Source organism: Echinops telfairi, unplaced genomic scaffold, assembly GCF_000313985.2.
Source record: "Echinops telfairi isolate 266 unplaced genomic scaffold, ASM31398v2 ScPeMD7_25;HRSCAF=90, whole genome shotgun sequence".
Taxonomy (NCBI): Eukaryota; Metazoa; Chordata; class Mammalia; order Afrosoricida; family Tenrecidae; genus Echinops; species Echinops telfairi.
In genome coordinates this window covers 7,884,223-7,899,087 of record NW_022103922.1, presented here as the reverse complement: position 1 = coordinate 7,899,087, position 14,865 = coordinate 7,884,223, and the positions used below count along the sequence as shown (strand labels likewise).

Below are 14,865 nucleotides of genomic sequence, written 5' to 3'. Positions count from 1 at the left end.
GTGGAGAGCAAATGTTTTGAGAATGATGAGGGCAATGAATGTGCAAATATGCTTTACACAATTGATGTATGTATGGGTTGCGATGAGTTGTATGAGCCCCTAATAAAACTATTAAAAGAATAAATTAAATTCAATAAATAAATTGCATTATCAAAAAAAGGGAGGGGGATTTACTTAGAATTAGAATGGAACCCCTGGGAAAGAAATAGCAAAGATTGGCCAACTCTGGCAAACAAAGGGTGGGGGAAAAAAGTCAGAAAAATTACATGGAACCAGCTTTGAGGAAAACTAGTGTATTTCTGGACTCCGGAGTTCTGTATGCATTATTAGTGTTGGTTGGATCCGTATGTTCTGTCTGGTTGTTCTCCTCACAGAAATAGTCAGATGAAGCGGAGGGTCTGAGCACTGTACTGAGATGGTTTCCCTCTGTAACTTCTCCTTCCCACTCTCAGGTGAGAATGAAATCCTGGCAACTCTGCATGCCATTTCCAGCAAAAACCAGATCTGGCGCTCATACATCGGCATGGGCTATTACAACTGCTCCGTGCCACAGGCAATTGTGCGGAACCTACTGGAGAACCCGGGATGGTAAGATATTCTTTTGTTTCTTGGCTTTAAAGGACTGAATTTCATTTGCTCACAGAATGGAAGGCTGAAAGTCCAAGTTCAGGTGTGGCTCTTGGGGGGAGGGCCTTTCCCTGTTTATTTTCACTTCTCGTCCTGTTGCCTGGAATCTATCCTGACATAGCAACCCTCTAGGATTGCCCAGGTAGTGGGATTTTATGGAAGCAGACCGCCACATTCACTGTTCTCGAGCAGAGAGGCTGCTGGGCCCCAAACAATATCTCTTTGGTTGGGAGCTGAAGAACTCACCTCCTGCACCTCCAGGGCTCCTTCAGCTGCCAGCAGTCCTTGTGAAGACATCAGGCTTCATCTTCTGCCCCTGTGTGTCTCCTCACCTCTTTTTCACCTTTTAGAAGCCAGACGTGATTAGATTTAGAGCCTACCCTAATTTATGTAGAGCCACCCTAATTTACAATTTCTATACGAGCTTTGTAGCACGTGTCTGAGAAGGCTAGAGACAAAGTTGGCTCAAGAGACCAAGGGGTGAACAGTCAAAAGGCTGAAGACCAAGGAGAGGCCTGCCTGTGGGCATGGCTGAGAAGAAGCTGTCCTGACTGAAGAACTGTACCCTGCATTGCCTGATCCTGATCTGTAACCAGCTACTTCTGTATTGTACCTCATAACTGTGAGGATGGTGTGTGAGTTCTGGGCAGGCAATGCAATGAATTAACAAACCCAGTGGCTGTCAGGATTCGTTTTTTAAAAAGTTGTAGAGAAGAATCATGTCTGACTTCCACCTCATAGGAATAGGCTGTTGGTCTTGATTCCCATTTTCCCTTGAGAAGTTAAAGGAGATCAGTGTGCCCCAACCAACGACTACTTTTCCTGCATGAGATTTTCACAGTGCCCAAAGCAGTGAGCCTTAGAAACGTGCCCAGCATTGCCTTTGTTTTTCCATAGCGCAGGTACAGTCATGGTTGGTGAGAACCTGATCTTAAATGTTGTTAGTGCCATTAAAGAACCAGGTCTCCCGGTCTTCTAAGAGTGATGTGGCGGCCACATCTGATTTCCTTTGGCTTTACAAGGGTGATGTAGAATCAAAGTCAACATTGGTCCAAGGTCAATTCATGGGACTTGGAGGTCAGACACGCGTCCACTGTCCAGTCTTTACCAATGTTGACACCAATCATCCCACCTACAGTGCCCACTTGTTTCTCTGGTGGGTTCAACAATTCATGTCAATGGCCACACAAATCACCAACCATACTCATGATTATGGGGTTTATTAGGGTAGTAAACAGGTTAAAAGTCAGGATCAGGGATGTTCAGGATATAGTTCTTCGGTCAGGACAACGACCTGTCTATAGGTATGCCACTCAAACATGAGGACCTTTTCCCCTGTCAATAAAAACTCCAAGGGCACTCCACCATAAGCCTCAGCCAGAAAGCACTCAGCACCAGCTCAACTGGTCAGCAAACCTAGCTCCTCCGATTAAGTGCCTGGAGGCGCCCCACTCCACAGGGGAGCTTCCTGCCCCAAGACACCATTTTATCCGCTCCATGGCTGAGAAGCTCACCGTGCCATCTTGAGTTTTGGTTTTTGGTACTGCTGCTGCCTTCCCTCTGCCACTCCTCCAGTGCCACAGTTCTGTCTCCTGGATAAAGGAGATTCAGTGTGCAGGGAATCTCTAGGTCCTTGCTCCACGGTGGAACTTTCTTCCTTGTGGTAGTGAGACCCTCCGTTTCTGCTTTTGAGATGGTTCATTTAAAGCTCAGTGGGACAGGAAAACTGGCCACTCCCCAGGTGAGCATTCCACACAACCCAGTCATGGGGTGGGAATTAGGGAGACTGGCAGAAGAGCCATAGCAAGTAAATGGTCACAGTTGCATTTTCATCCTTGTACAGAACTTTTAGTTTCACTATGCTCTGCTTATTTGTTGTATCATGATAATGAACATGTCGGTGAGAGCACATTGCCATCCAGCATGTTTGACACGCACGGTCCAGTGACATTCTGTCCGTCTGTTGGGCACCCAGCACCCCTCTAACAGACGTGTGGGTTCCCTAAGCAGTGACTGCCCCCGCCTCCACATTCCTGGGAAACACTAGTACATTTGGGTCGCGCTGTCTTTGTCTGTTCTGTGTCAGTGGGGGTTGCTGGGAGCCATGAAGTTGATTTTCTACTCCAGGGGACCAGACCTGGCAGAGCAGGGCTGTCCGTGCTCTCTAAACTGCAGTCTTTGCTCAAGCAGATTGCCAGCCCCTTCTCCTGAGGAGTTGCTGGGTGGCTTAGCAGCACCCCAGAGTGGTTTTTCGTGTAAGTGGTATGGTACACTATGTGTCTGTCCTTCGGTGACCCAACAACAGAATGCTCTCAAGATCGACAGTGCCTTCTAGACGGTGGAACGTTTTCAAAGCCCCATGTGGTGGCTTAACTTTTTTGTAAAGTTAGTTAGCAAAAGAAGAGGTGAGCGTAATTGTCCAATCATGAGTGATTTCTGCTTCCTGAGTGTGGACCGTGGCTGCTCTCCCACTGTGGTGTTGCTCAGAATCGGAACGCTAAACTCCAAGTTGGATTTCAAAAGCAAAGGACTGGTTTCTCCTCCCCCTGAAAAATGAGCTTCAAACGCCCATGAATGGGCCGCCACAGCCCAGCCGCCTGAATCCTGGCCGGCCGCCTGGCTCTTGGTGGGATACACAGCGCTCTCCATATTGCCTCCTGCCTGTGAGCAAGTGCGCTCATTCACTCTGGGAGCAGAGGGAGAGCCAGGGGAGGCTGCTCTCTGCTTCTCAGTCCCTGTGAGGGGCTGCATTTTCAATGTCCCTTTCCATTCTGCCATGGAGAGTCCTCCCAACCGGCCGTGTGGGTGGGTGTGCTGATAGAGAGGGATCTGCACATGTTGGGTGGGCAGACGTCACATTATCACTCTTGGAATGGTTTCCATAGAAACGGAACCAACACGTTTCCGGCAACGTGAGATGAAAATAAATGGAAAACATAGCTGGAGAGAATTCAAACAGTTGGGCTCTCAAAAGAAAATTTACATCAAGCCCAAGACATCGAGTGATGAGGTCCTCCTCGGTGCCAGAGGTTTGTCTGTTGACGACATCAGGCTCCAGTGTCCCAGCGGCAGCATTTTCCCTGTTTGGTTTGGGGCATCAGGATGAAGTTGAGAGAATTCCATGAGAATTCTACTGCTAAGCTCCTACCCCCACCTCCTCCCAATTCCAGAAGAGTCGCAGCCAAATGATAGATCCTGATGATCTTGGAAGAAATAAATGCTCATGCTCTCTGGAACAGACACAGTGTAACTCAAGTTATTTTACTTAGAGTAGTGGGGAACATCCCCCTTACAAAATGCAGTTAGCCGAGTGTATTTGACTGAGTGCGGTTTCTAGGCAATTTTCATAACTCACTACACTGCTCACACGCAGGCTGGCTGGCTGTGGATAGATCATGCCGAGCGTGTTCTGTCAGATGGCTAGTGATTAAAAGCCTGGCCCTGCTATCTCGATAGTCAACAGAGACATCCTGAGACTGGCTTGAGACCTAATGAACCTCACTGGCTTGCTTGCTCATGGTCAACAGCTTCTTGTGGTTGCCCTGTACCAAAGCATCTGTACCTGACTCCCCACAGTGTGATTTCCAAAGCCAGAGGGCTCTGATGCCAGCGAGGATGCCAGAAGCGCGGTCTGTTGTGCACGGCTGTGGCTTCCTCCCTGGAACACTTTCTCAGCAGAAAGACTTCGGACCTCAAGGAGGCGACAGGTCTGACTTCACCCCTAGCAGGAGCGTCTCCTTGACACAATCCCTAACTAACACTGCTCACGGCAGACCGTTCCACTGGTTAAGCTAGCTGTTGTCCAGCTTTTAAGTGATGTTAGGAAGTATTCTTGGTTTAAGGAGAGGACTTTAGAAAAATGTGTGGAAAAATTCTATTAATTTTTTAATTCCACAACTGTTCCCACAAACTCTTTGAAGCTTCCTTGTACTTTCAGGGGTTCATCCACCTTCTATGGCTCCAGAAAGTTCCAAGTCTATGAGGATTTTTGATTCTGTTCTGATTCCGCGCCCCCACCCCACTCCCCAGCCCCTTTAGGTCAGAAGTCTTCTGTAGAATCCCTGATCACAATGTTCAGTGATGTTAGCACCGTCCAGTCCTTGTCTGGTGACAAAGGAGGGAACTGTTTATGGAAGCGACAAGCCACCCAGCGCATACCCCTCCTCTGTTCTCGAGTCTCCTTCCTGTGTTGCTCCCGGTCAAGAGAGACCAGTTCTAGTGCCTTGGACGGTCACTTGCAAGCTTGGGAGACCCAGGCACCCTGCAGCCAACTAGGAAGTAGAACAGAAGCACCAAGCACCTTATTAGGCTGATGAACAGCAATGTCTCATGAAGCTGCCAACCAGGGAACCAAATCCCCTGCGGCATTGGGGCTGCATGTAAGCAGCTGACATCCTATTTTTAAAATGAATAATATCATGGGTATTTTCCAGGCCAGGAACTAATTTCTTTAAACATCATTTTTAATGAATACCTAATATGTGATCTGTGTTGTCTAGTTCTTAGATCATTTCTCCTATTAGTGGTCACTTAATCAGTTCCACCAGATACTCACTTAAAAAAAAATCATTTATTGGGAGCTCTTACAGCTCATAACAATCCAGACATCAATTGTATTGAGCATATTTTGCCGTTATCATTTTCTAAACATTTACTTTCTATTTGAGCCCTTGGTATCAGGTCCTCTCTTCAACCCCAACCCCAACCCCAACTCTCATGACCCCTTGGTAAATTATAAATTATTATTTTCATATCTTCCTCTGACTGCTGTCTCCCTTCACCCACGTTTATGGTTGTCCCTCTGCGGGAGGGGGGTTGTCACTTTTCAGTATTATATTTAGTGCTGTAATGAAATCTTTGGTCTCTCTCTTCTCCCTGTCATATGTTCTATGTCATCATTATAAGGATACCGAATTTTCTTCCTACTTTTCAGAGGGCCTGGCTTGTGTGCATGTGTACAGATCAAGCAATGATTCTGGGTGAAGGGCAGGCTTTGTGTTGGACAGGTCCTGTGAGCAGGGGTGGTGCTGGGCCTGTCTGCATGGTACAAACTGTGTGGGAAAGTTCTGTCTGACCTGAGATCAGCCCTGTCTCGCAGCCCTTTGTCTCCCCTTTTGGATAGCCCGGTCTCAGCTCCGATCCCTTGCTGCACGCCTGCACCAGGCATTGTATGCTCGATCATTCCAGTTCACCAGCCACTGACAATCTGGCCAACTGATTCACAGCTGCTAAGCCAGCCAGTCCAAGGAATTGATGGAAGTCCAAGATCACTCAGCTGCGCCTGTGCAAACACAGACAGACACACACACACACATTCACACAGTTGTTACTCCAGTAAACGTTACAGGAAATTATTTTACATTCTTTTAACATTTGCACTGCTTGGGGTCAGGCTGGCTCCTCACTCCACCCCCCAGAGTTAAGAAGGCACGGAATGTACACTTGATTCCAGAGGCTTCCCACAACAAGCTGCACGGGAACAGCCTGAAAGGTTATCCTGAACCTGAGGCAGGAGAGAAAAGAAAGGGGCATGATAAACAAAACCGAACCAACTTACAGCTGGCTTGCAATACAGGCACCACCGACAGAGGACAGGATGGAGCCACACACGGGTACACAGACCTGAGCTCCTTTGTTGGAAGTCAGGATTGAAGGGGGTGTTAGATGAGAAGGTGGCAGTTCTGTCATCAGCCCTCAGCCCCCCGAGACCCTGTCACCTTCTTCCATTTCCCTTAAAACATGTAATTCTCTAAAATGGCTTTAGAGATTTATCATCTCATTTCCTCCCTAGAAGGCAGCCCGGCAGTAGAGAAGTGCTCAGCTGCTAACCAAGGTTGTTGGTTCAAACCCACCAGAGTCAGTGGGAGAAAGACGTTGCAAGCTTGCCCAGAAAGCCCGGGGAACTTCTGGGGTAGTTCTACCGTGTCACATGGTGGATATGAGCAAGAATGGACTCCGACAGTCCCCTCTCCTGGAGAGGAGGGATGACATCCATCTTCCTGTGTGCCACACGAACCTGCACAAGGTCTTGGCACCTTAGTAAATACCTGGGGGATAAGTCAATGAAGAGGACTACATCGGCTCCTTCTCAAAGCCCCATTCTTGCCCAATTCAAGTCAATGCCTCTTTGTATTTGAATTTGATAGCAGTGGATGGACATCCAGATCAAATCCATACTCACTGCCACTGAGTCAGTTACGGCTCATAGCCACCCCACACAACAGAGTAGGACTGCCCCATGGGTTTCGGAGACTGTAAGTCTTTATGGGGACCATAAGGCTCATGTTTTTCCCACAGAGTGGCTGTTAAGGTCTAACTGCTGACCTTGTGGTCAGCAGCCCAGTGAGTAACCCACCAAGCCGAACATCCATACACCTGTAGTAATCGGATAATGAGAATCTTCCAGTAGACTTTTGTTAATTTCTTGTAACACATAGAACTTCTCTTGGTTAGTATCAAGCAAAGATTAAATATATTTTTTAAAAACCTTAAAAATTCCAAAGGTTTTGAGCATTAGGTTGTTCGATTCTTGGGTGCTTTTCTGTTCTGAACTTGAGTGTGAACATTGGATGGTAAGAAAGAGACAAGGTAGTGAGATTTCTGTGTATTAAATCAAAGAGGAGCTCTAGTGGACCCTCAGAGCCAGCTTCTAATAACACATCTACACCATCACAGCACGATTCCCAATAGCAAGATGATGGAAATGACCTGAGTGCCCATCGGTGGAAGAATGGATAAATTTGGGGACATATACCAATGCTTAAGTACACGTGTCATTAAGGAATAATGGAGACTGTGAAACGGGTGGTCCTGGAGGTCATTATACTGAGTGAAGTTAATCAATCACCAAAGGACAAATACTCTGAGACCACTCTTAACAAGAAGAGGTTTTCATACCAAAAGAAACAGTTTGAGGCTTCCCAGGGGTGGGAAGGGCAAAGAAGGAACAGGAAGCCTAGGTAGAGTCAGCAGGTGTGAATTTAGGTGAAGGGCAAGGTAATATCTTATAAGAGGAAGAGGGGAAAATACAAACAGAACAGGGAGTGGCTTGGAGGTTTGATAGGTTATTTAAGTTGTTGCCTGCAAAACTGGAGAGCTGATATGTGAACCCCCGCCTGGTTTGCAATAAGTTCTTAAGGGCAAAAGTTCTATAAGGGGCAGGGGACATTTATCCATTGCGAGTTTTGTCCTCAGGGAAGCAGGGAGGATGCCCCTAGAAGTTCTGACCTCTGTACTTCCCTAATTTAAAGCCACGTTGAAGGGCTTTATCCCCAATTCCTAGGTCAAGTTGAATTAAGCCCAAGTTGGAGACTGGAAACTTATTTGCAAACATTACGGTTACCATTTAGAAACGTGCTCTACTACCCAAGGTTTGCCTTTTAAGAAAAACTATCCACCTACAAAAATTGCCTTGGTATAGGCAGTTCTGGTTTGACCAATCATTTTGAGTGTTGAGTGTATGCAAGGTGGGTCTTTGATGAGCCATGGGTGCATGGTAGATACAGACCTATGTTTATGCACCGATAGACCCGAAGGCGAGGTCTATAGAAATGTTGCCCTGAAGCAATATTTGCAAAACATGCAAACTTCTGTATTTGGGGGGGGGGGGGGGCTAAAACCAATTTTCTGTTGCTAAAATAAACCCTACAGGGCAGCTCTCTATCAAATGGACTCGATGCCCCGCCCCCCAAATAACACAAGAGGACTTGTAAATGGAAATGCAAGGTGAAGCCTTGGTGGCCTTTGAGTTGATTCCCACTCCTATAGAGGAGAATTGTTCCCCTGGGGACTTCAAGATCATGACCTTTGGGAAGCACTACCCTCCTTCTAAGTCTCCTCTGGGTGGATTCCAACCCTAAACCTTTCAGCCTTGAGCTCTTGACCTTTGTGCTGCCCAGGGTAGAGGGATACAAAGTAAGTACGCTCCATCCCATGATGTTTTTCCCACGAACTAATCCGTCACGGAGGAAGTCACAGTCAGAATGCTTGGATGTTTAGAAATACGAAATAAGGACGGCGAGGGTTTGTCTCATGTACTGTGGACCTGTGCTCAGGAGGGGGCAGTCCCTGGGAAAGGATGTCACGCTTGGTAAAATAGAGGGCCAGGGAAATCAAAGACCCTCGGATCTGTTCTGTGGTCCCAACAATGGACGCCTCCTAGTGTGAGGCCCGTGGAAGACTAAGCTAAGTTTGATTGTTACCCACTGAGTTTCTATGAGTCAACCTGGATTCAGCAGCCCTGAAAGAACACAGACTTACCTCTGAGCTTCCTGACAAGCCTCCAGCCTCTGAGGTGCTCACTGAGCCTCCCGAGAGAGGCGGGAGTTGGCGGAGGCTTGGTGAGTTCGCTGTGCACAGAGTCACAGCTGGGACCCGGCCTGTGGTTTCCCCACAGGGTCACCCAGTACACCCCGTACCAGCCGGAGGTGTCTCAGGGCAGGCTGGAGAGTTTGCTCAACTACCAGACCATGGTGTGCGACATCACGGGCATGGACACAGCCAACGCGTCCCTGCTGGATGAGGCGACGGCGGCAGCTGAGGCCATGCAGTTGTGCCACAGGTGGGATCCGCTTGGGATGGGGGTTGCCTCGGGCTGGGGGGGCCCTCCCCTCCCAGCAATCCCAGTGAAGTCTGTCTGTAATCTCTTACACCCCCCCCGCACCCGCACCCACACATTATACGAGATCCTGTGCATTTTGTTGGCTGCTGTAACAAATATCAGAAAAAGGAGCCTTGGTGTTGATGTGGATTAGGCACTGAGTTACCCAGGTGGATGATTCGAACCCCTCAGCTTTTTTTTTTTTTTTTTTATTTTTTTTTTTTTTTTAACATTTTATTAGGGGCTCATACAACTGTTATCCCAATGCATAAACACATCAATTGTGTAAAGCGCATTTGTACGTTGTTTCTCAAAACATTTTCTCTCCGTTTAAAACCCCCGACATTAGGTCCTCATTTTTCCCCTCCCTCCCCGCTCCCCCCTCCCTCATGAGCCCTTGAGAGTTTATAAATGGGTATTTTGTCATATCTTGCCCTGTCCGACGTCTCCCTTCATCCACTTTTTGGTTGTCTGTCCCCCAGGGAGGAGGTCACACACCGATTACAGTTCCATGTAATCGGTTCCCTCTTTCCTACCCATTCTCCCTTTACCCTCCCTGTTTTGCCACTCACACCACTGGTCCTAGAGGGACCAATCCATCCTGGATTCCCTGTATTTTCAGTCCCCTCAGCTTTTTGGAGAAAGATTTACAGCCTCTGTCTAGACCCTAGGTACCCCGGGGCTGTGGTGGTTAGGTGTTGGCTGCTAACCGCAAGGACAGCAGTTTGAGGTCACCAGCTGCTCCAGCTCCACGGGAGAAAGAGGAGGCTTTCTCCTCCCGTAAAGAGTTACGGTCTTGGAAACCCACCAGGGGCAGTTCTATGCTGCCCTCCTGTCGGGTGGTTATGAGTCGGAACAGACTTGAAAGCCTTGAAGTTTTTGGTTCTGATTTTGCCAGCGGAGAAAGACAAGGCTTTCTCCTCCCATCAACAGTTACAGTTTGGGAAGCTCACAGGGTCAGTTCTACCTGCTCTGCAGGGTCACTGAGTCGGCAGCCACTTGATGGCAGTGAGATATAGAGCAGAGCCTCTGAGTTAAAATCAGCTCAGTGGTGGACAGTGGGTTGTGTTTGTATTAGGGTAAAGGGAGGTTCCCCCCACCCCCAACACACACACAAAGAGTTTTCTAAGGAGCTGTAGTGGAATAGTGGGTTACATTTTGGGCTGTTAGCAGTTCAAATCCACCAGTTGTTCAGTGGGAGAAAGATGAGTTTGTTCCCCTAAAGATCTATAGCCCCTGTCCATGGTCACTATGAGTCGGAATTAGAAGGTATTGCTGATTCAGTCCCAGACCACCAGAATAAAGTGAATATCACAGCAAAGCAAGCCCCACAGAGCTTTTCGTTTCCAAATGCATAGAAAGGGATGCTTACATTCTACCTTAGTCAATCCAATGCACCAGCAGGATATCCCCCTGCAGCCACTGTCAACACTGCCCACACCCCCATACCCAAAGCAAGCATGTCAGACAGTGTTCTGTTGTGCTCCACAGAGTTTTCACTGGTTCGTTTTAGAAGGTCTCTAGACCGTTCCTCCTAGTTTGTTTTAGTTTGGAAGCTCTGCTGAAATTGTCTCCACCATGGTGTTTGAAACACGGGTCTCATGGCTCCCAGCAGGCAAGAGAACACAGTAGGACCAGCGGGCAGGTGGGTGGTGGGTTGTTTTTCTTGGAAGAGTAGAATGCGTGCTTCTCATTTGCACTTAACCACGACCTTGCTTTTTCTTCTTCAAATATTTACTTTTAAAATCTACAACCATTTTAGGGGTGCTGTTGCTAAGGGCGGTTCTACCAGGAACCGGAGTAAGCAGAGTTCTGATGGTGAATGCCATTCGCATCATTCACGACTCAGTGTATTTCACACTGTCCCACGAGGGCCATCTTTGCCCCGCGTTCTGAGGGGGACACTGTTCCCGTATGCTCAGGCTTGACTACACTTTCTCTTTCAGACACAACAAGAGGAGAACGTTTTTTGTAGACCCTCGTTGCCACCCACAGACGATAGCTGTCATCCAGACTCGGGCCAAGTAATTCATTCCATTTGGGTTTTAAACGCTGGGGAAATGTGTTTGTCTCGGTCACATCCACACTGATGGGAGGTGAACCTGGTTGAGTTTGAGTTGTTGCAATTTACTTTCAGCTCACTACTTTCCTGCTTCCTTCTGGGACCTACAGTTGCAGAATTTTTGTCCAAATTGAGGGCAAAGAATAGACACACAGAGGGAAGAGTCATTTGAGGAATTTTCTAGAAGCCAAAGCATGCTAAGGAATGCCCAAGGCTGTCAACAAGGAAGGACCTTCCCTGAGAGACATGCCAACACTGTGAGACAAGATATTTCTGTTTAAAACCAAACACACAGGGGAGAAATACCTGGATGTGATTGCTATTGCTTCGTAGTAAGGCATCACGGTGGGCCTTTGTTTCTTCTTCGGAAGCAGTAATTAAAAGTCTGAAAGCAATTTCAACAGGGCCTCAGGAAGTTTGGAAAAATAAAGAAAATGGAGCCCTCTTACAACTGTTAATGATTTGGGGGGAGGGGGGGAGGCGGGGTAAGGGGGCTGTTTGCTGCAAATCTAGTACTTACACATGCACCAGAGAAAAGCCCCGTGGTATGTTAGTGATTCCATCAAGTAAAACCCAGGCAGCATCCCTGCCATTGGAGGAGTGTTTATTTGCCTTCTCTTTTGTAAAGGCTGGTTCATCTCACCCCTGCCTCACACCACCATCCCTTCCTTGGGGTTTTCGATGCATAGCTGGAATGAGATGATTTTAGAAACCTAAGCAAGGTCTTCCTCCTTGTCTTATTGTCAGATTTCCATTCACCTAAAACCAATGCCTGGTGGTTCTGTGAGTTAAACAGTGGGCTTCTAGCTTAAGGTGACCAGATTTTAACATTAGTAAAGCAGGACACCATTGATAAAACTCATATCCTGACGAAATAGCTACATGGCAGCCGAAACTGTATACCCTAGCTTGTCATGCATTCTTTCCAAAAATCTGGACTTTTAAAAAATGCCGCAGGATGCAGGAAAAATCGTTAAAAATCGGGACCGTCCCGCCAAAAGCGGAATGTCTGGTCACCTTATTCTAGCTGCAAGAAAGCCAGGCTGAGCTGTTGGGAGACACCCTGGTATGAAGCATTGTTGCCCCGAGGAGCCAGGTCTGGGGTGCGGTAGTTGGAGGTGGGGAGGTCGAGGAGTAGCACACAAATTAATGCAGCATCACTGAAAAGTAACCAGATGGTTCCCTTTCCCGTGGGTCTCCTGTCTATAGATTCGCCGGAGTCCTCATTGCGCTGAAGCTCCCTCACGAGATGGACTTCAGTGGGAAGGACATCAGCGGTGTCCTGTTCCAGTACCCCGACAGCGAGGGCAAGGTGGAGGACTTCACCGAGCTCGTGCAGCGGGCCCACCAGAGCGGGGTAACGGAACTTCCCTTCCTGCTGCTGCTTCTGTTGACATTCTGGCTATTGTTACTGTGACGCACTAACGCTGTCTCTCCTTCCTCCGTCCTTTCTGTAATGTGCTTTGTTTGTGGGTTCCCGGCACATGGTAGCTACGCAGTAAATGTCTGCTGAATGAGTAGATGAAGCTCATGGGTGTTCTAAGGGGAAATAAGGCCCTCAGAGCCAAATGTATTTTATAGAGACCCCATATTAAGTCTTAAACTGAATGAAAACCAGACAAAGCCAGATTGTCCAGGTGAGGGCAGACTACCAGCATGAGGCATGGCTTCTCCGCCAGCTGGTTCCTCGCAGAACAAAGAAAGCCAGGAAATCCTCACCAACTCATGACTGGTGGCGATCAATCCACCCTGTTACAGGCAGGAGCATGGAGGGGAAAGGGACCACCATGATGATTGCAGATTTTCAAAGCTTAACAGGATGTAAGAGCTGTAAGAGCCCCCAATGAAATGATTAAAATAAATTAATTGAAAAGCTTACAGAATTGGTTCTGCGGCCCTCTGACCACCTTGGTCGGGGGCAACTCCATCTCTACCGTATAACTATGCAGGCACCCCCACTCCCCCACCCCCTCACACACCAAACAAACTCACTGCCATCAAGTCAATCCCAACTCACAAGGGCTTTATAAGGCAGAGCAGCACTGCCCTTGCGAGTTCCCAAGGCTGTATGTCTTTATGGGAGTAACTACATACCTCTGCTTTCTCATGAGGGGCAGCCGGTGGGTTCAAGCCACGGAGCCACTGCACCACTAGGGCTTCTTTGTTCCCCAATTTCCATTAAGGGCATGCTGAGACAGTCCCAAGTCAAGACTGCCCCTCCTTGTGCTGGTTAGGGGAGCCATAGCTTACTTTCAAACACACTCTACCCGAGGGCAAAACTTTCTACACTACAGTCAGAATGAGCTCAGTGGAGATTGAATTTATGTCAAGACTCCAAATGGACCTAGAGCTCCCACTGTAAACGGCCGCCATCTGCAAACCAGTCTGCCTTTGGGGGTACTGTTTCAACATGCCCACTCTCAGGCAAGGTATCGACCTTGACCACTTCTCTCTCATTTCACGTTTCAGAGTCTGGCCTGTTGTGCTACTGACCTTCTAGCCCTGTGTATCTTGAGGCCTCCTGGAGAATTTGGGGTAGACATTGCCTTGGGAAACTCACAGAGGTTTGGGGTGCCCCTGGGCTACGGGGGACCCCACGCAGCCTTCTTTGCTGTCCGAGACAACTTGGTGAGAATGATGCCTGGAAGAATGGTAGGAGTGACAAGGTAATGCACCTCGTGGTTCTGCCTTTGCATCATGATGAGGATGCTGTCTATTCCTCCTCCTGATCATAAACTCACTGGTCTTACTCTGAATTTAACTGGGCCATGTTGGGCTGATTAAGGGACAGGATAACATAAATTTAGAGTCTGAGCCAGTGTTTATTGCTAGCCAAATCAGCTCAGATTCATGGCAGCCCCAGGTCCAATAAAAGGACATGTTGCCTTGTCCTGTACCCTCTTCACAAGGATTGGAGCCCACTGTTGTGGTCACACTGTATTTTGAGTGCCTTCCAATTGTGCTAGGGGAAGAAAGACCCTAGCTTCAAACATATTCTATGAAGACCCTTTTATTTATTTTTTATTTTTGTTGTTTTTTTTGCCCCACCCCTCCCCACCCCCGAAGACCCTTTTATTAAGCCTCACAGAGGACCAAGGTAAAACAAAGACAGTCATCCCAAATGAGGGAAATCATTGGAATGCACACAGTCCAGAGGCCAGTGGAGCCTGCTGACTCATGACCTTGGAGTTCCCTATGTGTGCTAGAAAACAAAGGAGACCAACACAGGGACATGATTGGTGGCAGGCTCATTCATCCATCACTAGTAAAGGGAATACAGAAGTGAGGAAAGGGTCATGATTGGGATACATGCATCATTATAGATTTTTTTTTTAAAGCTACAGATTGATTCTGAGGTTTCTACATGTTGGTTGGGTTAGGAATATGATCATGTGGCCCTGGGTGATATAATCTCCAGGGCCCCAAATTTTAACTTAACATGCAGCTATCAAACAACTTATTGCATTGGGTAAATCTGCTGCAGAAGCTCTTTGAAGCGTTGAAAAGCAAGGGTGTTACTTTGAGGATGAAGGTGCGCCTGACCCAGGCCCTGATGTTATCGATGGCCTCATGCATA

The 14,865-nt window shown here is 47.8% G+C and overlaps 1 protein-coding gene across 1 annotated transcript in view; it reads left to right on the top strand.

Moving 5' to 3' along the window:
- The window catches only part of GLDC (glycine decarboxylase), an 84,577-nt gene that overhangs the window by 20,643 nt on the left and 49,069 nt on the right, over positions 1–14,865 (top strand). Inside the window, exons 5-9 of the mRNA XM_030885334.2 lie at positions 453–588; positions 9,023–9,187; positions 11,173–11,250; positions 12,498–12,645; positions 13,758–13,954. Coding sequence (XP_030741194.2) covers positions 453–588; positions 9,023–9,187; positions 11,173–11,250; positions 12,498–12,645; positions 13,758–13,954 — 724 coding nt within the window. The remainder of the gene's footprint in view (positions 1–452; positions 589–9,022; positions 9,188–11,172; positions 11,251–12,497; positions 12,646–13,757; positions 13,955–14,865) is intronic.